Source organism: Crotalus tigris, unplaced genomic scaffold (assembly GCF_016545835.1).
Source record: "Crotalus tigris isolate CLP2741 ecotype Arizona unplaced genomic scaffold, ASM1654583v1 scf7180000017916.3911339, whole genome shotgun sequence".
In the NCBI taxonomy this organism is placed as follows: Eukaryota; Metazoa; Chordata; class Lepidosauria; order Squamata; family Viperidae; genus Crotalus; species Crotalus tigris.
In genome coordinates this window covers 2,493,534-2,514,754 of record NW_024096718.1, presented here as the reverse complement: position 1 = coordinate 2,514,754, position 21,221 = coordinate 2,493,534, and the positions used below count along the sequence as shown (strand labels likewise).

Below are 21,221 nucleotides of genomic sequence, written 5' to 3'. Positions count from 1 at the left end.
ACTTTTTTATTTTTATTTTTTTATTTGAATTTTTCTTTTCTGTTTCTTTTTTTCTTTCTTCTTGTACTCTTTTTATATATTGCTGTTAACTATTTTATAAGTTGTTTAATTAATGTGCTTAGATTTGCTTATGGTTTACATGTGTTTTAAGATTTTTTTTAAAAAATTTTTTTTTTAATTAAGCCTGTATTCAGCTCTGGGAAGGTCAGGGGAGGGGAGGGGAGGGTTGGGAGGGTTTGGGGAAGGGAATTTCTTTTTGTAAAACTTAAAAATTTTCAATAAAAAAAATCTCTACTTTTTCTCACTTTGTAATTCATTGTTTAAAGGCTACAAGGTGGAATGTCAGCCTGTTTTTGGAGTGGACACTGAGTAATAAATGACAGAAACAGGAATGGTTCAGGAATAGTAGGAAAGTAAGCAATGTGCAACTATCCCAGTAATCTCTTGAAATTCAGTATATGATCACACACCCAATTTGAAAACAATCACGACTACATTAGGAAACAAAGCTTTAAAATTTGATAAATATGTTGGCAGATAATCTATATATTTGTATTTTGCTACAAAATTTCAAATGGTAGTCAATTTCCAATGTTTACACACTTATCCAGAAAAGTATTTATATTTAATGCTTTTCTCCATTTGTCCCAGACAAGTCTGTTTTCAAACTTAAGTCTTACTACTTTTTGTCCAGTCCTACAAATAACGAAGGATTTATCTTCATTCTTGTCCAGTACTGCTATTGGAACAGGTGACTCCAACTCCTCATAAAATATCATATTTTAAGGCAACCGATATTTCATTGTTCATTTTGGTATATATATTTTTCAACTCAGACTTACCCAAAATAAAAAGTTGAAGACAAACATAGAGTATTTCATACATGAGCTCACACCTGCCATCTTTTCTTATTCCAGAAAGAAGGATTCTCAAATGGAAAGAAAATCTCTCAGAAGTGATCCTCTTTAAATCGTTCTACTGCAGAATCAGGAAGAAGTTCTTAGCTGCTTTCTTTGAGCTGACAATAAAAAGGGAAGTTATAAAAGAAAAATAAATTTGTTATTCATATCTGGTAGGTAATTATTAACCAGGCCACTAAACAAAAGGCAGCTGGTTTTACTTTAACTTTTCCTTTTACACACCTGCAAAGTTCAAAAATGTGAGCATTGGCCATACAATTACTTTTTCATCACTGTTGTAACTGCGAATGGCCACTAAATAAGTAGTCACTGAACAAGGACTACTTGTACAGAGGTCTAAATTCAGATATAAAAACTATAGCAGCAATGATTCATTCTGGAGGCACAGGAAACAATAAAAGTAAAAACAAAAAAATGAATAAAATTAATTAGGGTGTGGGACATGCTGGCACACTGGCAGTCTTGATCAAATCTTCCAGATTCTTGAGTGTCTGTCTGAGAGCTTTGTTGAGACGATCTATGCAAATTATATTATGGCCAATATGAAACACAACTCTATTATCCTCAACAGAAGATGCTTTTTAACAATAATATGCTTGTTGGTGACAGCTATACAACATAGTTGCTAGAATGGAAATAATGGTTATAGTCTTCCTTACCTGCAACAGCTTTCAACATCTATTTCTTGAATGAGAAGCAAAACATTTTCAAGGGAAAAAAAAAACAAAGTAAGTGCAGTTGCCTTTTGAAAAGCACGTTTGGGCAAAATGCTTACTGTTCAGCATCAAAAAGATAAACATATGGTCCCAAGTATTCAGTGGTTTGCAGGAGTGATTATAGTAATATAGATCACAGGGATGACTGTAATAAACCATAATTGCAATATATTGATAAACTTCTTTTTTATCTTTTTTCTTCTTTTATAATTGTATATTCTTTTCCTCTTCAATTTTTGTATATAGTTAATTTTTAAAAATATAAAAAAAATGCTGGAACTGGGCAAAAATCTTCTTGGTTACAGTCACCAGCTGCTTCTAAACCAAGAGCTGTGAGGCACAGAGACCCTACGTTGCAAACCAATTGCATATTGATTAATGCTAGCTCATTGTGAATCAACCATGAAACCTCGTTAGAATAGGTAGGCCTTTGAATCCAAAATCACTCCATCTTGCTGGGATTAGGTCTCAACCTGTTCCTCCCATTCCAGAACCTGTCAGCCACCAGGTACCTGGCAGCACTTTGACACTGTGGGAAGTCAGCCCCCCCCAGAGAAAGAAATATTTTGGGAAATATTAAAAAGGCAGAATATTATATTTCCCCAAAGGATTTTAAAGGCAGAAACCAACTCCCCCCCCCCCAGTCTCTGCCCCAAACAGAAACCAGGTCTGCAGAAATGCAGATGTGATAATCTTGTCAGAAAGACTGGAGTCAGGAAACTGGGATTAGGAAGAAAGATCCCTAGAATCAACAATCCCTCACACCAAAAATCTAAGAGTCATCAGCCACAGGGAAGCAGGATATGACCTTTGGGACATTATAGGATTAACCCACCACTATCAGAATACCAGAAAAGCACACTCAGACTCAGGTCAAAGTTCATGCCACAGGAACAACTCCAAACAAAAGGCTCAAAAAGGTATAAAAACCCACCACTCCCTACTACATGTGCTTTTTCTCTTTTCTTCCAGAGCCATCTTCCTGTCTGGCTCTCCTCTTCAATAAACTGCAACCTTCTTTCTAAAGCAGTCGTCATGTTGTTTATTCCCAACTTGGACTGAACCACGATGAAGACTTTTCCTTTAACAACACCATCACTTATTTGGCCATGTGTCAAGATGTACAGTTATAAAAAACCTAACCGCACGTTGACAGATTATCCAACTCAGAGATTTCATGTGCATTTGAATAGGAGTGGAGAGAGTATCAAGTCTTGTGAATTTCTTACTTGAAGGACTTAGAGCTCAATCTCTATTATAGAAAATTTCTCACAAAAATTCTTTAAATAACCTTCCTGCCCATCACTCCCCCAGAGTGTGTAGAGCCAAATAACAGATCTAGAGGATAGCCTCTACAATGTGTCAAACTCCTGAACCACATCTTATTCCTTTCCCAGAGAACTCCTCAGATGTTGAAGTCCTCAAAGACAAGTAGCCTCAGGAATTGTACCACCAACCTCCCAATGAGACTCAGTAGCACAAGAAGGGAAGCTGTTCTGTCACACAAAAGACAATACAACAGCAGCATTCCAACCTTAGAGACCAACTTTACTAGTAAGGCCTTACATCCAGTTGTCTATGGGACAATGATCTTTAATCTCCCAAATGACAATGCCATTCCACTTTCCTTCCCCTTAGTTTGTGGCTATGAAAAACTTAATTGAGCATATCCCAAGAGGGGAAATGCCCCTGCTTCCAACCACATTTTGATAGTGTAAGATGAGGCAACCTTTACTTTAGGCCAGACATGTCAACCTTGCGACATCACATGGCATCACGTGACATATCGGAACTTTTCCCCCATTGCTGGCAATGGGGTGGGTGCGGTTTCCTCGTGACATGTCTGGCCCGCAGGCCGGCAGTTTGACACCCCTTCTTTAGGCAGACTTGGCATTCAACAACAGCAGCCGGATACCAGGAATTTCCAAATTCTTTTAAAATACTCTTTGGGTAACCCATCCCATCACATCTCCATCAATCTCTACACAACTTCAATCACCTCCTATAATGGAATGCATGTGTGACCTTGGGAAAAGAGGAGATGAAATACTGCTTAGAAAACAAGCATACAAGAGGGGCAGGAGCTTGCAGTTTCTCAATGGCCAGAGAAAGAAACTATGGAAGGACCCACCCTAATGGAACAAACAGTTAAAATGGAATCTCTATTGCAGGATTTATGTCATTCTCCCTGGATAAATCACACAGGAAAGACAACTAGATGAGCTAAACCTACTTTTTTTGTAAGGCTACATTAACTTGCAAGTAACTACATATAACTACTCTGCATATCTGTGGATGAATTAAGACACAAAGAGGGGAATGGCTTAATTGCAATAAATATGGAACTTTTGACAATTGGGGTCCATTAATCACCTTCACTACAAAACTGTTCTATGTTACTTTCTCATGAAAGATGCTATGCTGTTGTGTTAAAAGCTGTTTTAATTTGCATTTACACTAGAAGCTTTCTTGAGAGTATTTGTGTCATATGTAAACTTATGACACACACATACATACACATATGTCTATAAAACCACCAGTGTAAAACAGATTGGTATATATAATTTAAAAGCTAAGACAGAGCCTTTGCTGACATTCCTTTTAAGTCTCTTTCTCTTGCTCCACACAAACCAACCGGGGTTGTGCCAGACGTGATTACTTCCAAAAACCTTCTGAAATGAGACAGAAGATGGAATAAAATTAGACTGAAGCTGAATGTGGACTATTTAATGGTTGGATAATGACCACCACCCTGCAGCAAAGTTATTAATTTTTGACTGACATTTCAGAAATAAGACAATGCTATAGCACTATGGCAGTTCTATGTGATAAGCAATGTTAAGTTGCAGTTGTCAAACCTTGCTTTAAGCATGCAGATATGATGATATGAATCCTCATGGATGGCAGAACCAGATTAAAAAAAATCACTTAGCAGCTTAGCAACACTTTAAAAATATAAGTATCTTCATAGAAAAATGCAAGACTGATTCTTAAAAATCAATTTTGGTCCAATTTAAATAAAATTAGACATGAAATATGATAGATCTGAACAGTCAATATGGATTATGATAAACAAAGGCCTCATCTTGAATTGGAAGAAAATATATCTATTCAAAGGTAATCGGCATGTTCAAAGTCTATGAATAGCTTTTTGTTCTATGCTTTTTCACTCATATGAATTATATTCCTTTATTGTCATTAAATAAACATGCCTAACAGAATGTATTAACCCAGTAGAGATTTGCTGTTTTTTTAAAAATCTGATCTCTCCCAAAAGAGCATATTAATTTATATCTAGTTTGCCAGAAAATGTTGTAGTAAAACTAAAACCAACAGATATTTCTATACAAATTTATATAAAAAGTAATTACTCTATTCCTGTTTTATCTGTTTTTATTTTTCTTACTTATTTTTATGTTTCATTTGTTGTGTTGTTACTTAAACTATCTTAGAAATTCTTCCTTGTTACAGACTCAGACTTCCAAAGTTAGGGTATGTAACTTTGCTGACTAATATTTAGCCTCAAAGACTAATGGGCAGTTTTATCCTTGATGATGCACTTTAAGTTGACATTCCTGGAGAGTTTACTTACCGGGAAGGGGAGTCAAGAAATGTTTTAGATTATTTTCTTGTTTTATGTAATCTTAATGTGGTCAATTTCTTGGTAATCAATAATCATCTAAAGAGTGACAGCCTATGGTACTGCTACTAAGATATTTTTATAGATATTCATCGCCAGAAGAATTTTGTTACCCTTTGTCTATGCTAATAATCAATTCATCAGTTTAGATGCTCCCCCTAAGATGCAAAAGCAGACAATTACCTTGTGTTAGATATGGCAGCTGGACTTCATTCTACCTATTCTGCAGATAAAAGTTAACAAACTTAAAGCATCTACAAGGCTGACACTAAAGCTAAAGGCTTTTGAATGAAACAAACTGGCACATAAATGGGGCTGTATAGATCAGTTATCTAGTTAGAAAAGGGAAGGGCCTTCTGGGCAAAGGTTCATGGTCTGAGCCAGAATGAAATGTTTATTAAGTTTGAAGAAATTCATGAGCTACAGTACATCAAATTTCTAGTCCAACTGCTGTACATCTGTCTGGTTCATTCTTAAATATATTAAGCTGGAAAAAGCACAATCAGATTTCCTTCAAGCTATGTTTCAATAGTTTTAAGTGCCTAACTCAGCACTCTGACTTGAAGTGGGTCTGATCAAAGTTGGAACTTAAGCTTTATTCTTATTGATCAATTATTGACTTAAGCTAGGGACCTGATGCCTTTTACCTTAGTATATAATTACAGTTTTTTAACTGTGCCCACCAACCGGACTTGGATAAGTTAACAGTTAACATTTATGGATTACTGCCTTGTCGTGGCGAAGGGGCTTGCATAACTCAATGAAGCTATAAGCTATGCCGTGCAGGGCCACCCAAGACGGACAGGTTATAGCAGAGAGTTCTGACAAAAGTGATCCACTGGAGAAGGAAATGGCAAACCACTCCAGTATCTTTGCCATGAAAACCCCATGGACAGTACTAAAAGGCAAAAAGATATGACGCTGGAAGATGAGCCCCTCAGGTCGGAAGGTGTCCAATATGCTACTGGGGAAGAGCAGAGGGCTAGTACTAGTAACGCCAGAAAGAATGAAGCGACTGGGCCAAAGCCGAAAGGACGCTCAGCTGTGGATATATCTGGTGGTGAAAGGAAAGTCCGATGCTGTAAAGATTTTTTCTCCATAGGAACCTGGAATGTAAGATCCATGAATCAAGGCAAGCTAGACGTAGTCAAAAAAGAGATGACAAGAATGAACATCGACATCTTAGGAATCAGCGAACTAAAATGGACAGGAATGGGTGAATTTAACTCAGATGACCATCAGGTATACTACTGTGGGCAAGAATCCCTCAGAAGAAATGGAGTAGCCTTCATAGTCAATAAAAGAATAGGAAAAGCAATACTGGGATACAATCCCCAAAATGACAGAATGATCTCAATTCGAATCCAAGGCAAACCATTCAATATCACAGTAGTCCAAATCTATGCCCCAACCACTGGTGCTGAAGAGGATGAAATTGACCGGTTCTATGAAGCCCTACAGCACCTTATAGAATTAACACCAAAAAATGATGTCCTTATCATCATGGGGGATTGGAATGCTAAGGTAGGAAGCCAAAAGATAACCGGAATAACAGGCAAGTTTGGCCTTGGAGTACAAAATGAAGCAGGGCACAGGCTAATAGAATTTTGTCAAGAGAATACGATGGTCATAACAAACACTCTTTTCCAACAACCCAAGAGACGGCTCTACACATGGACATCACCAGACGGTCAACATAGAAATCAGATTGACTATGTGCTCTGCAGCCAAAGATGGAGAAGCTCTATACAGTCAGTAAAAACAAGACCAGGAGCTGACTGTGGCTCAGATCATGAGCTTCTCGTTGCAAAATTTAGGCTTAAATTGAAAAAAGTAGGGAAAAGCACTAGGCCACTCAGGTATGAACTAAATCATATTCCTGATGAATATACAGTAGAGGTGACAAATAGATTTAAGGAACTGGATCTGATAGACAGAGTGCCTGAAGAACTATGGATGGAAGTTCGCAACATTGTACAAGAGGTAGCAACTAAAACCATCCCAAAGAAAAAGAAATGCAAGAAAGCAAAATGGCTGTCTGAGGAAGCTTTGCAAATAGCTGAGGAAAGAAGGGAAGCGAAAGGCAAAGGAGAAAGAGAAAGATACACCCAATTGAATGCAGAATTCCAGAGAGTAGCTAGAAGAGATAAGAATGCCTTCTTAAATGAACAGTGCAAAGAAATAGAAGAAAACAACAGAATAGGGAGGACCAGAGATCTCTTCAAGAAAATTGGAGATATGAAGGGAACGTTTCATGCAAAGATGGGCATGATAAAGGACCAAAATGGCAGAGACCTAACAGAGGCAGAAGAGATTAAGAAGAGATGGCAAAACTACACAGAAGAACTATACAAGAATGAGCTTAACATCCCAGATAACCACAATGAGATGGTCACTGACCTCGAACCAGACATCCTAGAATGTGAAGTGAAATGGGCCTTAGAAAATCTGAGCAACAACAAAGCTAGTGGAGGTGACAGTATTCCAGCTGAGCTATTCAAAATCTTAAAAGACGATGCAGTAAAAGTGCTACACTCAATTTGCCAGCAAATTTGGAAAACTCAACAGTGGCCACAGGATTGGAAAAGGTCAGTTTACATTCCAATTCCAAAGAAAGGCAATGCCAAAGAATGTTCAAACTATCGCACCATTGCACTCATTTCACATGCTAGTAAAGTTATGCTTAAAATCCTACAAGCTAGACTCCAGCAGTATGTGGATCGAGAACTACCAGAAGTACAGGCAGGATTTCGAAGAGGCAGAGGAACTAGAGATCAAATTGCCAACATACGCTGGATCATGGAGAAAGCTAGGGAGTTCCAGAAAAACATCTACTTCTGCTTCATTGACTATGCAAAAGCCTTTGATTGTGTGGATCACAACAAATTGTGGCAAGTTCTTAAAGAGATGGGAGTACCAGACCATCTCATTTGTCTCTTGAGAAACCTATATGCGGGTCAAGAAGCAACAGTGAGAACCGAACACGGAACCACTGATTGGTTCAAAATTGGAAAAGGAGTCCGGCAAGGCTGTATACTGTCGCCCTGCCTATTTAACTTATATGCAGAGCACATCATGAGAAAGGCAGGGCTAGATGAATCAAAAGTTGGAATTAAGATTGCCGGGAGAAATATCAACAACCTAAGATATGCAGATGATACCACTCTAATGGCAGAAAGTGAAGAGGAACTAAAGAGCCTCTTGATGCGGGTGAAGAAGGAGAGTGTAAAAGTTGGCTTGAAACTCAACATTAAGAAAACCAAAATCATGGCATCCGGCCCTCTCAATTCCTGGCAAATAGATGGGGAAGAAATGGAGGTAGTGACAGATTTTATTTTTCTGGGCTCCAAGATCACCTCAGATGGGGACTGCAGCCAAGAAATTAAAAGACGCTTGCTCCTGGGGAGGAAAGCTATGGCAAATCTAGACAGCATTCTAAAAAGCAGAGACATCACCCTGCCAACAAAAGTGCGTATAGTCCAGGCCATGGTTTTCCCAGTTGCAATGTATGGCTGTGAAAGTTGGACCATAAGAAAGGCTGAGCGCAAAAGAATTGAGGCCTTTGAACTATGGTGCTGGAGAAGACTCCTGCGAGTCCCTTGGACTGCAAGGCGTTCAAACCGGTCAATCCTAGAAGAGATCAACCCCGACTGCTCTTTAGAAGGCCAGATCCTGAAGTTGAAACTCAAGTACTTTGGCCACCTAATGAGAAGGAAGGATTCACTGGAGAAGAGCCTAATGCTGGGAAAGATTGAGGGCAATAGAAGAAGGGGACGACAGAGAATGAGATGGCTGGATGGAGTCACTGAAGCAGTAGGTGTGAATTTAAATGGACTCCAGAAGATGGTAGAGGACAGGAAGACCTGGAGGAATGTTGTCCATGGGGTCGCGATGGGTCGGACACGACTTCGCAATTAACAACAACAACAACATTTATCTTGGTGGGTTTTTAGTCTTTTCCAACTGGACAGATGTTTATCTATTTAACCACTCTCGAGCAGCAAAAGGCATTTATGTTAGCTCCTTTTAATGTTTCTAAGCAGTCTTAGAAAGTAAATATTGTAATATTCATCTGGAGGCCTGTATTTTTACTAATAGATCAAATAAAGAGCTGTATTACATCTCATTTCTTTTGGCAGATATAGATTCAGGTATATTTGTGGGCAACTTCTGTTCTATGCTTATATAGCAAACAAATGATCCTTTTGGATTTGGCTCATAATGAACTGTTGGGCACAGAATTTTATTTGGCATAAGCTGATTCCTCTTTTGCTATGTTTTCATCTTGTAGTGCTTTCATTTTATGCTGCCCAAAGGTTGTACTTAAAAATGCCACTCTTTAAAAAAAAATCTCAAACATGATGCCATATAAATGTAATACATGCCTTCATACATTCAAACTCTACCTCTGTTCTCTTATGTTTCAGGGTAATCTTTTTGTACTAGAAACCATTCATACCCATATTGACATTAGAGCTCAGAATGTTTGAATTGTGTGATATTGCCAGCAAACAAATATCTCACTTCCTTTCAAGTACCTTCCAGTTGGTCAAGGTCAACTGTCAAACATAAGGAAGTTTCTCCTAGTGGTTATGTCACACTTGATGGAATCGGATATTTCTGGGCCATAAGGACAAAGTAAGCAAAGAACAATTACACTTTCCTCTGTTGAAATCCTTACTAAAAATGATTCGTTGCTATTTACTATTCTCCTGTAAAACTGCTGGTCAAAAAATAAACCGAGTCCTGATATCAGAGAAGCTAATGTTAATACAAGGAAAGGATAATAATTCTCAATCTTTTAATTAGGTTACATGCTAGGTTAATAAAATGAAAGAGTACATGGCTGGATGTTTGTATATTCCTTTTAAGCACATAGAATGACATTTTGACATCTTCTGGAATATCTGAAGGACACTGCTTAGGAAGGCTATAAAATGATTAAATTTAAACTACAGTTGCCACAATTAGTCTACAAACATCTATATCATCAGCCATGCTATTACCTGCCAAGCTAGAGAGTTCATTGAACTCATTGATCTACAACCAGCCTACGAACCCCTCAGAATCCAAATCAATCGCACAGCTAACTGGAGACAGCACCAAACCCCAACCAACCCACCCAAGCCCCTCCCCCCAGCAGTTCACCTTCCAATGACTCTGACCTGAGGTAATCTCCCCTCTCACAAGACCCTCATTTGACACATCCACACCTGAAGCCCTTATAAATAGAAGAGCACCGACATCCCCTAAATGCAGCTGAAGATGTTACCTAGCCTAGTAACAAAATGTTTGGAAACCAACCCACAAGCTCATCTGTATAACTACTATGTGGAGCAAATATTGTCCTTTCTGTACTCTTTGTGGATATTTGCAACCCAGATATGGTAACCCTTCTGAAATGATCATTTGGAACCTCCACTTCATCCAGTGGTTTTCTGAGCAACTGGATTTTTGGCCTAGTCACACAATATACAGGCATAACCTGCTGCCTACAACTATATCTTACCTCTTGATATATGACTGATAAAGGAATGGAAGAATAACACATTCCCATGAAGCAAAGTCTTCATGATGGGAAAACTCAACTCACTGCCCCTTTGGCTTACAACCATAAACTAGTTAGTTCTATGGGAAGGAAAGTGTAGCAACATTGCTTTTCCCTACTGTCTCTTTGATGTGAGGAATGTTAGCTTTGTAAACTCCTGTTTGCTTTACTGTTCAGAATGGTGTATATAAATATTCAGCATCTAAGACTCAGAATTATAACCTCAGATAGCTTTCCCTCTCTGTTAAAGGTAAAGGTTTCCCTCTTCAGTCATATCTGACTCTCAGGCACGGTATTCATCTCTGTTTCTTGGCCGAGGCAGCCAGCATTGTCTGAAGACAATTTCCATAGTCGTGTGGCCAACATTGCTATATGCCAAAGGTGCATGGAATGCTCTTATCTTCCCACAGAAATGGTACCTTTTAATCTACTCACATTTGCATGCTTTCGAGCTGCTAGCTGAGCAGGAGCTGGGGCAAACAACAGGAACTCACCCCATTTCACAGCACTCGGATCTCAAATCCAGGCTGTCAGCTTTCCAGCTGACAAGCTAAGCATCTTTAACTGCTGAACTATCATGCCCCCATCCCAAACTGTTGCCAAAGGCTTTATTTTTACAGCCCACTGCTACTCTCACTCAGCTATTTTCAGAAGCATGAAATGAAGCGGATATTCTACATAAGTTAAGAGATTAAGGCTAGCAGGACTCTGCTTATGAAAGGAAGTGGATGCAGTTTATATAACTGCCATTTCTCTTTTGTTCTGTCCATAGGCAACTTCTAGTTCCATAAGAGTCACATGCAGTTTTCAACACCAAAAGTTTGGGCATACAATTTGCAATTCCCTTAAGCTCTTTCAAAGGTTTTTGTAAATTCTAAACTCCAAAGTGTTTGAAATGAAAGCTTACTCAGTACACGGGGAGAAGCATACTTAATGTTTACTTAAGAAAATTATTTTAAGGCTTCCGGTTCGTCACACAGCTGCCATGGACGGCTGAGAGACTTGCTCTCTCTCCCCCATTCAGTTTTGCATTGCTGGGGGCCCCTGAAAAGGGCCAAAAGTCACCCCGAAGTGGCGACCAGCAAGGAGGGGCTTTTGCTGGATCATGGGAGAGCAGCAACTCTCCCGTCAGAGCAGGCGATCCCTCCAAACCAGCAGACGAAAGGACCAGCCATAGAAATATGCTAACAGCTGAAGTCACATTACCATCTGGCAACTTCAAAGCAGCGTAGACAGGACTGGGTGAGGTTTGCCTCTCTTACATTCTAATTACTTAATTACCTGCATAAGCTGTTAAAGTACTTTCCCCCCTGTGATGAGGGAAGGAGGATTTTAGCCCTCCCTTCAGAAACAGCGGCAATTAATCACTTGGGAGTTTAAAATGTTGGAAAAATACTGGGATCCTAATTGGAATTCTATTTCCTAAAATTGGTGGATTATAAGATTTATAACTTTCTACTCTCTATATTTTTTTTTCTGATTTTCACTCTAATTACTATTGAAGATTTGGGGGGTTTTCCTCTTAAAATAGAGGGGGGGCTAAAAAGTTCCAACTAACTCTGAGTGGTAACCTGCTATTCTTCAAGAGACTTGTTGACAGCTTTGAAAATAAATAAGATATAAAGCAATCTTGAAACACCATCTGCAAAAAACTCAGCTCAGCTCCCCATTTGGTGGACTTTCTGACTGTAAGTTTCTTTTTTTTCTTTTTTTCTTTTTTTGAGTTTAATATACTACAGTGGAAGGAGAACAGGAATGGATTACTTCTACAGAGGAAGTACAGGAACAAATTATTTGTATGTTAAAAGCAATGATCCAAACTTTACATATAAGCCTAGATATGCAAACTCAAACTATGACTTCAACCAAAGAATTATATATACAGAATTCTATAGAGAAAGTGAAACAACTAAATGCTATGACAGAAGACTTAGATACTCAACAAATACAGACAATGGGAAACACAAAAAAGAAACTGATAATAGAGAACAAGGAAAGGACTTTTCTTATAAACCAGAAGGAATTTGAAGATAAAAAAGAAAAACAGATGAAAGAGAAGATAAATACTTCGGGACAACTGCATCGAACTGGAAAAACAAAGAGACTACCAGCTAAATCAATTAGTCCTCTTAAGAAAACATCAACTGGACACTCTTATCAACATCAAACAATAGCCACAACAATACAAGGAGATTTTTTTTTGATGATTTAAAGGCAAAGATACGAAAAATGATATGGCAGAGAAAAAAAGCTAGAATAAGATTGAAAAAGATTGGGATTTTGATCTATACATGAGATCTAAAATAGAATATATCTAAATGGATAGAATATGTATTCTTAACAGAAGATATTGTAACAATTTGAGATAAAGAAAATGTTGGTCACATAAAATCTAGAAATATATTGAAATAAGAATATTATACTGTGTTATTAGATTGGTAAGATAGATGGTAGAATTTATATACAAGGTGTGTATTTTAACTATTAGAATGTATAAGGAATTGTGATAAAGGAATTATGTTTAATTAAAAATCTGGAAAAAATAAATGTTAAATGTTAAATTAAAATATTAAGGGAAAATTAACCATCAGGTTACTGATTGGCTAAAAGTCTGAATGTTTACAAATAACTAAGATTTGAATTTAAGATATTGTTATGAGTTGAGACAAAGTTTAAGTAAAACTTAGAAGTATAAATACTAATAATTAAATTTGTATATGGGTTTGTGGTACAAATGTTAGTGGTTTTTTTATTTTTTATTTTTTTTCTCTTTCTGGAAAGGAAGAAAGAAAGGAAGTAGAAGGAAGAAAAGGAAAAAAAATTATTAGCCCCAAATGTGAGATACTAGATGTTAGAAATTGGGATCATTTAAAATCTGGACATGATAAAGATTAAACGTTAAACTTAAATATCAATGGAAATTAAAGTTAAGAAAAACTTACTAGGTTATTGCCTAAAAGGTGGAATGTCAAATTAATTAAGATAGACTGAAGATTATTGATGAATATTAGAAAGGTACCTTTTGTTTGATTGATAGAATAAGAACTGTATTGGTTCAAATATGACAGTAGATATTATGGGGGAAAGAGAGGGAATTAGTTTGTTGTAATACTTTGAGATTTGTACTGATGATATTCAAATGTAATGGAATTACTGACTTCCGGTTCGTCATATAGTCACCATGGACAGTTGGGAGATTTGCTCTCTCTCCCCCGTTAGTTTTGCATTGCTGGAGGGCCCTGAAAAGGGCTGAAAGTTGACCTGAAGAGGCAACCAGCAAGGAAGGGCTTTCGCTGGATCCCGGGAGAGCAGCAACTCTTCCATCAGACCAGGCGATCCCTCCAAACTGGTGAATGAAAGGACCAGCCATAGAAATATGGCTCATCTCTAGGCTGCAAACAGCCGAAGTCACATTACCATCTGGCAACTTCAAAGCAGCATGGACAGGATTGGGTGAGGTTTGCCTCTCTTACATCCTAACTACTTAATTACCTGCATAAACTGCTAAAGTACTTTCCCCTCTGTGGTGAGGGAAGGGGAATTCTAGCCCTCCCTCCAGAAACAGCAGCTATCAACCACTTGGGAGTTTAAAATGTTGGAAAAATACTGAGATCTTAATTGGAATCCTATTTCCTAAAATTGGTGGATTATAAGATTTGCAACTTTCTGCTCTCTCTATATATATTTCTTCCTTGGTTTTTATTCTAATTACTATTGAAGATTTGGGGTTTCCCCCCCCCCCTTAAAATAGAGTGGAAAAAAAACCTTAAAAGATCCAACTAACTCTAAGACGTAACCTGCTATTCTCTAAGAGACTTGTTGACAGCTTTGAAAATAGACAAGATAAAAAATAACCTTGAAACACCATCTGCAAAATTCAGCTCAGCTCCCTATTTGGTGGACTTTCTGACTGTCAGTTTCTTTCTCTTGAGTTTAATATATTACAATGGAAGGAGAACAGGAAAGGATTTCTTCTACAGAGGAAGTACAGGAACAAATTCTTTGTATATTAAAAGCGATGATCCAATCTCTACGTATGCAAGCTCTGAATATACAAACTCAAACTATGACTTCAATCAAAGAATTATCTATACAGAATTCTATAGAGAAAGTGAAACAGCCAAATGTTATGACAGAAGACTTAGATATTCAACAAATACAGACAATAGAAAACACAAAAAAGAAATTGATAATAGAGAACAAGAAAAGGGCATTTCTTATAAACCAGAAGGAATTTGAAGATAAACAAGAAAAACAGATGAAAGAGAAGATAAATACTTCGGGACAAATGCATCAAACTGGAAAAATAAAGAGACTACCGGCTAAATCAAGTCCTCTTAAGAAAACATCAACTGGACATTCTTATCAACATCAAACAATAGCCACAACAATACAAGGAGATTTTTTTTGATGATTTAAAGGCAAAAATACGAAAAATGACCTGGCAGAGAAAAAAAGCTAGAATAAGATTGAAAAAGATTGGGGTTCTGACCTATATATGAGATCTAAAATAGAATATATCTAAATAGATAGAATATGTATTCTGAACACATATTCTGAACGATTTGAGATAAAGAAAATTTTGGTCATATAAAATCTAGAAATATGTTGAAATAAGAATATTATATTGTCATTAGATGGGTAAGATAGAGGGTAGAAGTTATATATAAGGTGTGTATTTTAAATATTAGAATGTATGAGCAATTGGGATAAAGAAATTATGTTTAATTAAAATTTGGAAAAATTAAATATTAAATGTAATCTGAACGTCTACAAATAATTAAGATCTGAATTTAAGATATTGTTATGAGAGACAAAGGTTAAGTAAAACTTAAAAGTATAAGTACTAATAATTAAATTTGTATATGGGTTTGTGGTATAAATATTGGTGGTTTATTTTCAATTTTTTTTTCTCTTTCTGGAAAGAAAGAAAAGAAGGAAGTGAAAGGAAGAAAAGGGAAAAAAAAAATATTCGCTCCAAATGTGAGATAGGAGACTTAGAAATTGGGATCATTTAAAACCTGGGAATGATAAAGATTAAACATTAAACTTAAATATCAATGGCAAATTAAAGTTAAGAAAAACTTATTAGGTTATTGTCTAAAAGGTGGAATGTCAAATTAATTAAGATATGTATAGACTGAAGATTATTGATGAATATTAGAAATGTATTTTTTGTTTGATTAATAGAATAAGAACTGTATTGGTTTGAACATGACAGTAGATATCATGGGGGAAAGAGAGGGAATTAGTTTGTTGTAATAATTTGAGATTTGTACTGATGATATTCAAATGTAACGGAATTACTGTGCTCAGCTGCCACGCTACTTTTCAAATATGTAAATGTAATATTGTAAAATTAATAAAAAACTTGAAACTGAAAAAAAAAGCAAATGTAATGGAATTATTGTGCTCAGCTGCCATGCTACTTTTCAAATATGTAAATGTAATATTGTAAAATTAGTAAAAAACTTGGGAGGAAAAAAAATATTTTAAATTGCATTTAAACTTTTGTCCTGAGCCTCACCATGTTATACAACTGTGATCCATGGAATATTACATTCAGTTCTTGATCTAAAAAGCTTTTAACATTCTGCTTAAATGAGTATCTGAGCCAGCCACTTATGATCCTGTGGCATTTTATCTTCTTGACAGACTATGGTAGTATTGTTGCTCAGATACATGTTCCATATAAGAAAAATCTAAGCACTGGCCAGATCCTCTTGCTTTATTGCATGGAAAATCATGTCACTGGAAAAAAATAGAAAGCATTTGATGTGTTTATTTTTTTTAATGTATCCCCTGTCTTTCTGCTTAATTAAGCGCTCAAAACAACTTTCAATTAAAATTTACAAAAAACATCTACAAATACACAATCTGCATGTATGTGCATGATTGAAATAACAGTTGGATGTAGGATTGTACATTTCTGTGTCTCAACAAATCATGTAGCAGTAAACAAAGCCTGACTTTGCATATAGGGCATCCTGTTTCATAAATGATTGAACTGACCACCCATCAGGCATGGCTTAGCAAAATTATTCTAGTCTCATTCACTGCTAAACTAGAGTCTTTTCGACATGTGAACAAATTAAGCACCTAAACCTGTGCCCAAAGATTGCATGCCTAACACAAAAATTAATAAACAATTCATAACAAGCATGCACAAAATATTCAAGTAATGGGAGAAATAATTGCCACTGAAAATAAACTTATGTTCAGTGACATTCTCTCTTCACATACTTTGTTTAGTCAGTTTCTGATTGTTTAGATTGTACGGTCTCCATATTTATGACAAGCCACATTTTGCCAAATAAAACTGTTGATTAGGTACAAGCTACAACAAATAAAAATAAATCTGAGTCAGCTGGAAAAAAATGTGTGTTTTTCATTTAACTAAACTATTGTGGTAAATATAGAAAGTTGAAGCATTAATAGAAAACTTGTACCACTATAACTGATCTTTCATAGTGACACTACTCTTTCTATAAGAGTACATTTTCTTGTATATTCATTTTCAAAGCTTTAAAAAGAAATCCAAACCAAATCAAAATGCTGATTGGGGGGGGGGGATTGCTTCCCAGTGCAGAGTATGTTGATTTCTTACATTAAACCTCCCCTTCTCAAAAATCAGTCACCTCAGAGTGCAAGAAAAAGCATAACGAGAAAATATTATGGAGGAAATCAATTCAGCAACAAGAAATCAGTACAACAAATACTGATCACAACTTCTAATTGCTGCCCTAGAGCTTTTAGTGTAATAATTCAGTATCCTCTAAGCCATGGGTGTCAAACTCGCCACGTCACATGACATGTCGCGACGTATCACAACTTTTTTTGCATTGCCAGAGCTGGGGTGGGGCGTGGCTTCCACATGATGCAACTGTCCCGTGGGCTGGCAGTTTGACACTCCTGCTCTAAGTTTTGGGGAAATGTAAAATACAGCAAGCTTTCCAAGTTCAGTCATTCTATTCTACAGATAGAGACCAGAAGGGATGGTGAGGTTCTGTCATGGCAGCTGGAATCCATAGTGCTGAATCCTAATGGCCCACCAAGTCCAAAATGCTACTGTATATCCAATGAGCAATCAGATGGATTTAGAAAAATGCACAATCATGGCTAATAGCCTTCTCATGCTTCCAAACAACTGGCATTTAAGTGTATTTAAGTATTAAATATGCTGCCTGAAATTTTGGAGGTAGTCAACTGACACCAAAATTAGCAGCCATTGATAACTTGAAGTCTTCATATCCAGTACCCTTACTGAATCATCTAAACCAGTGCTTTTCAACCCATGGTACATGTACCACTGGTGGTACTTTGGCACCTGTCGGGTGGTACGCATACAACGGGTTGAAAAGCACTGTTAAAAAAAAGTGTAAAAAAGTGTAAAAGTGTAGTGGGAGGATGAGCTAAAGTGGTGGCAGCGCTGCACAGGCCTGTGGGAGAGCCTACTAGAGCTGCAGTGTTGCCAGGGCTCTGCTGAGCACCCAGGATCGGCATGGGGCTCCAGATGATTGGCGTGGGGCTCTAGCTGATTGGCACTTCCAGGAGCAAAGTACAACCTTGGAAAGAAGGAGTCAGCTGGAGTTGCACCAAAGAGAAAAGGAGGAGGGGAGAGAGAGGAGAGGATATAAAAGCAGGAGATTTTGGCAGGAAAGGGAGAAAAAAAAAGATGACAGGGAAAGAGAAGGGGACAGAGAAAGAGAGACAGAGAAGAGGAGAGGCTTCTTTGAGACAAGCAGAGGGAGAGAAGGGGATAGAACACTGCAAAGATTAATGTCAGAGAAACAGGCACAAGTTTCCCATTAAAAGTGTGATAAGTGGGTGTACAGAGAATCCTCAACCTATGACCACAATTGAGCCCAAAATTTATGTTGCTAAATGAGAAATTTGTTAAATGAGTTTTGTCCCATTTTACGACTTTTCTTGCCACATTTGTTAAGTGAATCACTGCAGTTGTTATATTAGTAACACAGTTGTTAAGTGAATCTGGTTTCCCCATTGACTTTGCTTGTCAGAAGTTGCAAAAGGGGATCACATGATCCTGAAACATTGCGACCATCATAAATATGAATCAGTTGCTAAGCATCTCCATGTAAATCACGTGACCCTGAGGATGCTGCAACAATTGTAAGTGTGAAAAATGGCCATAAGTCACTTTTTTCAATGCCATTGTAACAGTCACTAAGTGAACTGTTGTAAGTCAAGGAGTACCTGTACTCATTTTTTTCCTTTTTTTTTTTTTTTTGGTCATCAAGCTTTTAACACTTTGCTAGGCAACTGGTGATACTCGAATACTGCCATATCCTAAAAGTGGTACAATCTGTGAAAATGTTGAAAAGCATTGATCTAAACCAGGGGTAGGCAACCCAAAACACGCAAAGAGCCACTTGGACACGTTTCCCACCAAAAACAAAACATTGGGAGCCACAAAACCCTTTTGATATCTAAAATGAAGATAACACTGCATATATCCTTTTTTACCTTTAATATATATGTATGTGTGTATGTATGTATGTATGTATGTATGTATGTATGTATGTATGTATGTACATACAAGAAAAAGTATGTGAACCCCTTGGGATAACGCGGAGATTTGCATGAATTGGTCATAAAATGTGCTCTGAACGTCATCTAAGTCACAGCAATAGAAAAACACACAATAATAATAATACACAAACATTACATGTTGCCATGGTTTAATTGAACATAACATGTAAACATTCACAGTGCAGGGAGGAAAAAGTATGTGAACCGTTGGACTTAATAACTGGTTGACCCTCCTTTGGCAGCAATAACTTCAACCAAACGTTTCCTGTAGTTGCAGATCAGACCTGCACAACGATCTGGAGTAATTTTGTACCACTCCTATTCACAAAACTGTTTCAGTGTAGCAATATTCTTGGGATGTCTGCTGTGAATCACTCTCTTAAGGTCATGCCACAACATTTCAATCGGGTTGAGGTCAGGACTCTGACTGGGCCACTCCAGAAGGCGTATTCTGTGCTGTTGAAGCCATTGTTTTGTTGAATTACTTGTATGCTTTGGGTCATTTTCCTGTTGCATCACCCATCCTCTGCGGAGCTTCAGTTGGCAGACAGATGGTCGTACGTTTTCCTGCAAAATGTCTTGATAAACTCCGGAATTCATTTTCCCATCAATGACAACAATCTGTCCAGGCCCTGAGGCAGCAAAGCAGCCCCAAACCATGATGCTCCCTCCGCCATGTTTTACAGTGGGGATGAGGTTTTGATGTTGGTGTGCTGTGCCTTTTTTTCTCCACACATAGTGTTGTGTGTTTTTCCCAAACAACTCAATTTTGGTTTCATCTGTCTACAGTATATTTTGCCAGTAGTGCTGTGGAACATCCAGGTGCTCTTTTGCAAACTTTAAACGTGCTGCAATATTTTTGGGGGGACAGCAATGGCTTCTTCTGTGGTGTCCTCCCATGTACTCCATTCTTGTTTATGTTTTCCTTATTGTAGATGTGTCAACAAAAATGTTAGCATGTGCCAGAGATTTCTGTAGGTCTTTAGCTGACACTCTAGGATTCTTCTTTACCTCAGGAAGCATTCTGCGCTGTGCTCTTGCAGTCATTTTTACAGGACGACCACGCCTAGGGAGAGTAGCAACAGTGCTAAACTTTCTCCATTTGTAGACAGTCTGTCTTACCGTGGACACATGAACATCAAGGCTTTTGGAGATACTTTTGTAACCCTTTCCAGCTTCATGCAAGTCAACAATTCTTGATTGTAGGTCTTCTGAGAGCTCTTTTCTGCGAGACATGGTTCACATCAGACAGTGCTTCTTGAAACCAGTAAACCCATAACAGGTGTGTGTTTTTAAAGGGCAGGACAGCTGTCAGCAACACATCCAATATCATAACACTGATTGGAGTCAAGGTTGGCTCACTCCTGGCTCAATTAGCTCTTGGAGACGTCATTAGGCTAGGGGCTCACATATTTTTTCCTCCCTACACTGTGAATGTTTACATGTTATGTTCAATTAAACCATGGCAACATGTAATGTTTGTGTATTATTATTTTCAGCAGACTGTGTTTTTCTATTGTTGTGACTTAGATGACATTCAGAGCACATTTTATGACCAATTCATGCAAATCTCCGCGTTATCCCAAGGGATTCACATACTTTTTCTTGCAACTGTATGTATGTATATGTGTTTGTGTGTATATATATAAAATAAAGGTAAAAAAGGATATATGCAGTGTTATCTTCATTTTAGATGTCAAAAGGGTCTCTCTCTGTCTGTCTCTCTCTTTCCTCTTTCCTTTTTCTTTCCTCTCTCTCCCTCCCTCTTTCCTCTCTCTCTTTCCTCTCTCTTTTTTCTTTCCTCTTTTTTCTCTTTCCTCTCCCCTTTCTCTCTTTCCTCTCCC

General features: G+C 37.5%; 1 protein-coding gene across 2 annotated transcripts in view; it reads right to left on the bottom strand.

Moving 5' to 3' along the window:
- TSPAN8 (tetraspanin 8) overlaps positions 1–1,036 on the bottom strand; it is a 34,921-nt gene extending 33,885 nt beyond the window's left edge. Inside the window, exon 1 of one of the 2 annotated variants that reach the window (XM_039344476.1) lies at positions 843–1,036. In XM_039344476.1, the coding sequence (XP_039200410.1) occupies positions 843–902 (60 nt within the window). In that variant the 5' untranslated portion in view covers positions 903–1,036. The remainder of the gene's footprint in view (positions 1–842) is intronic. The other variant, XM_039344475.1, reaches the window with a different exon arrangement.
- Between the last annotated feature and the right edge of the window lie 20,185 nt (positions 1,037–21,221).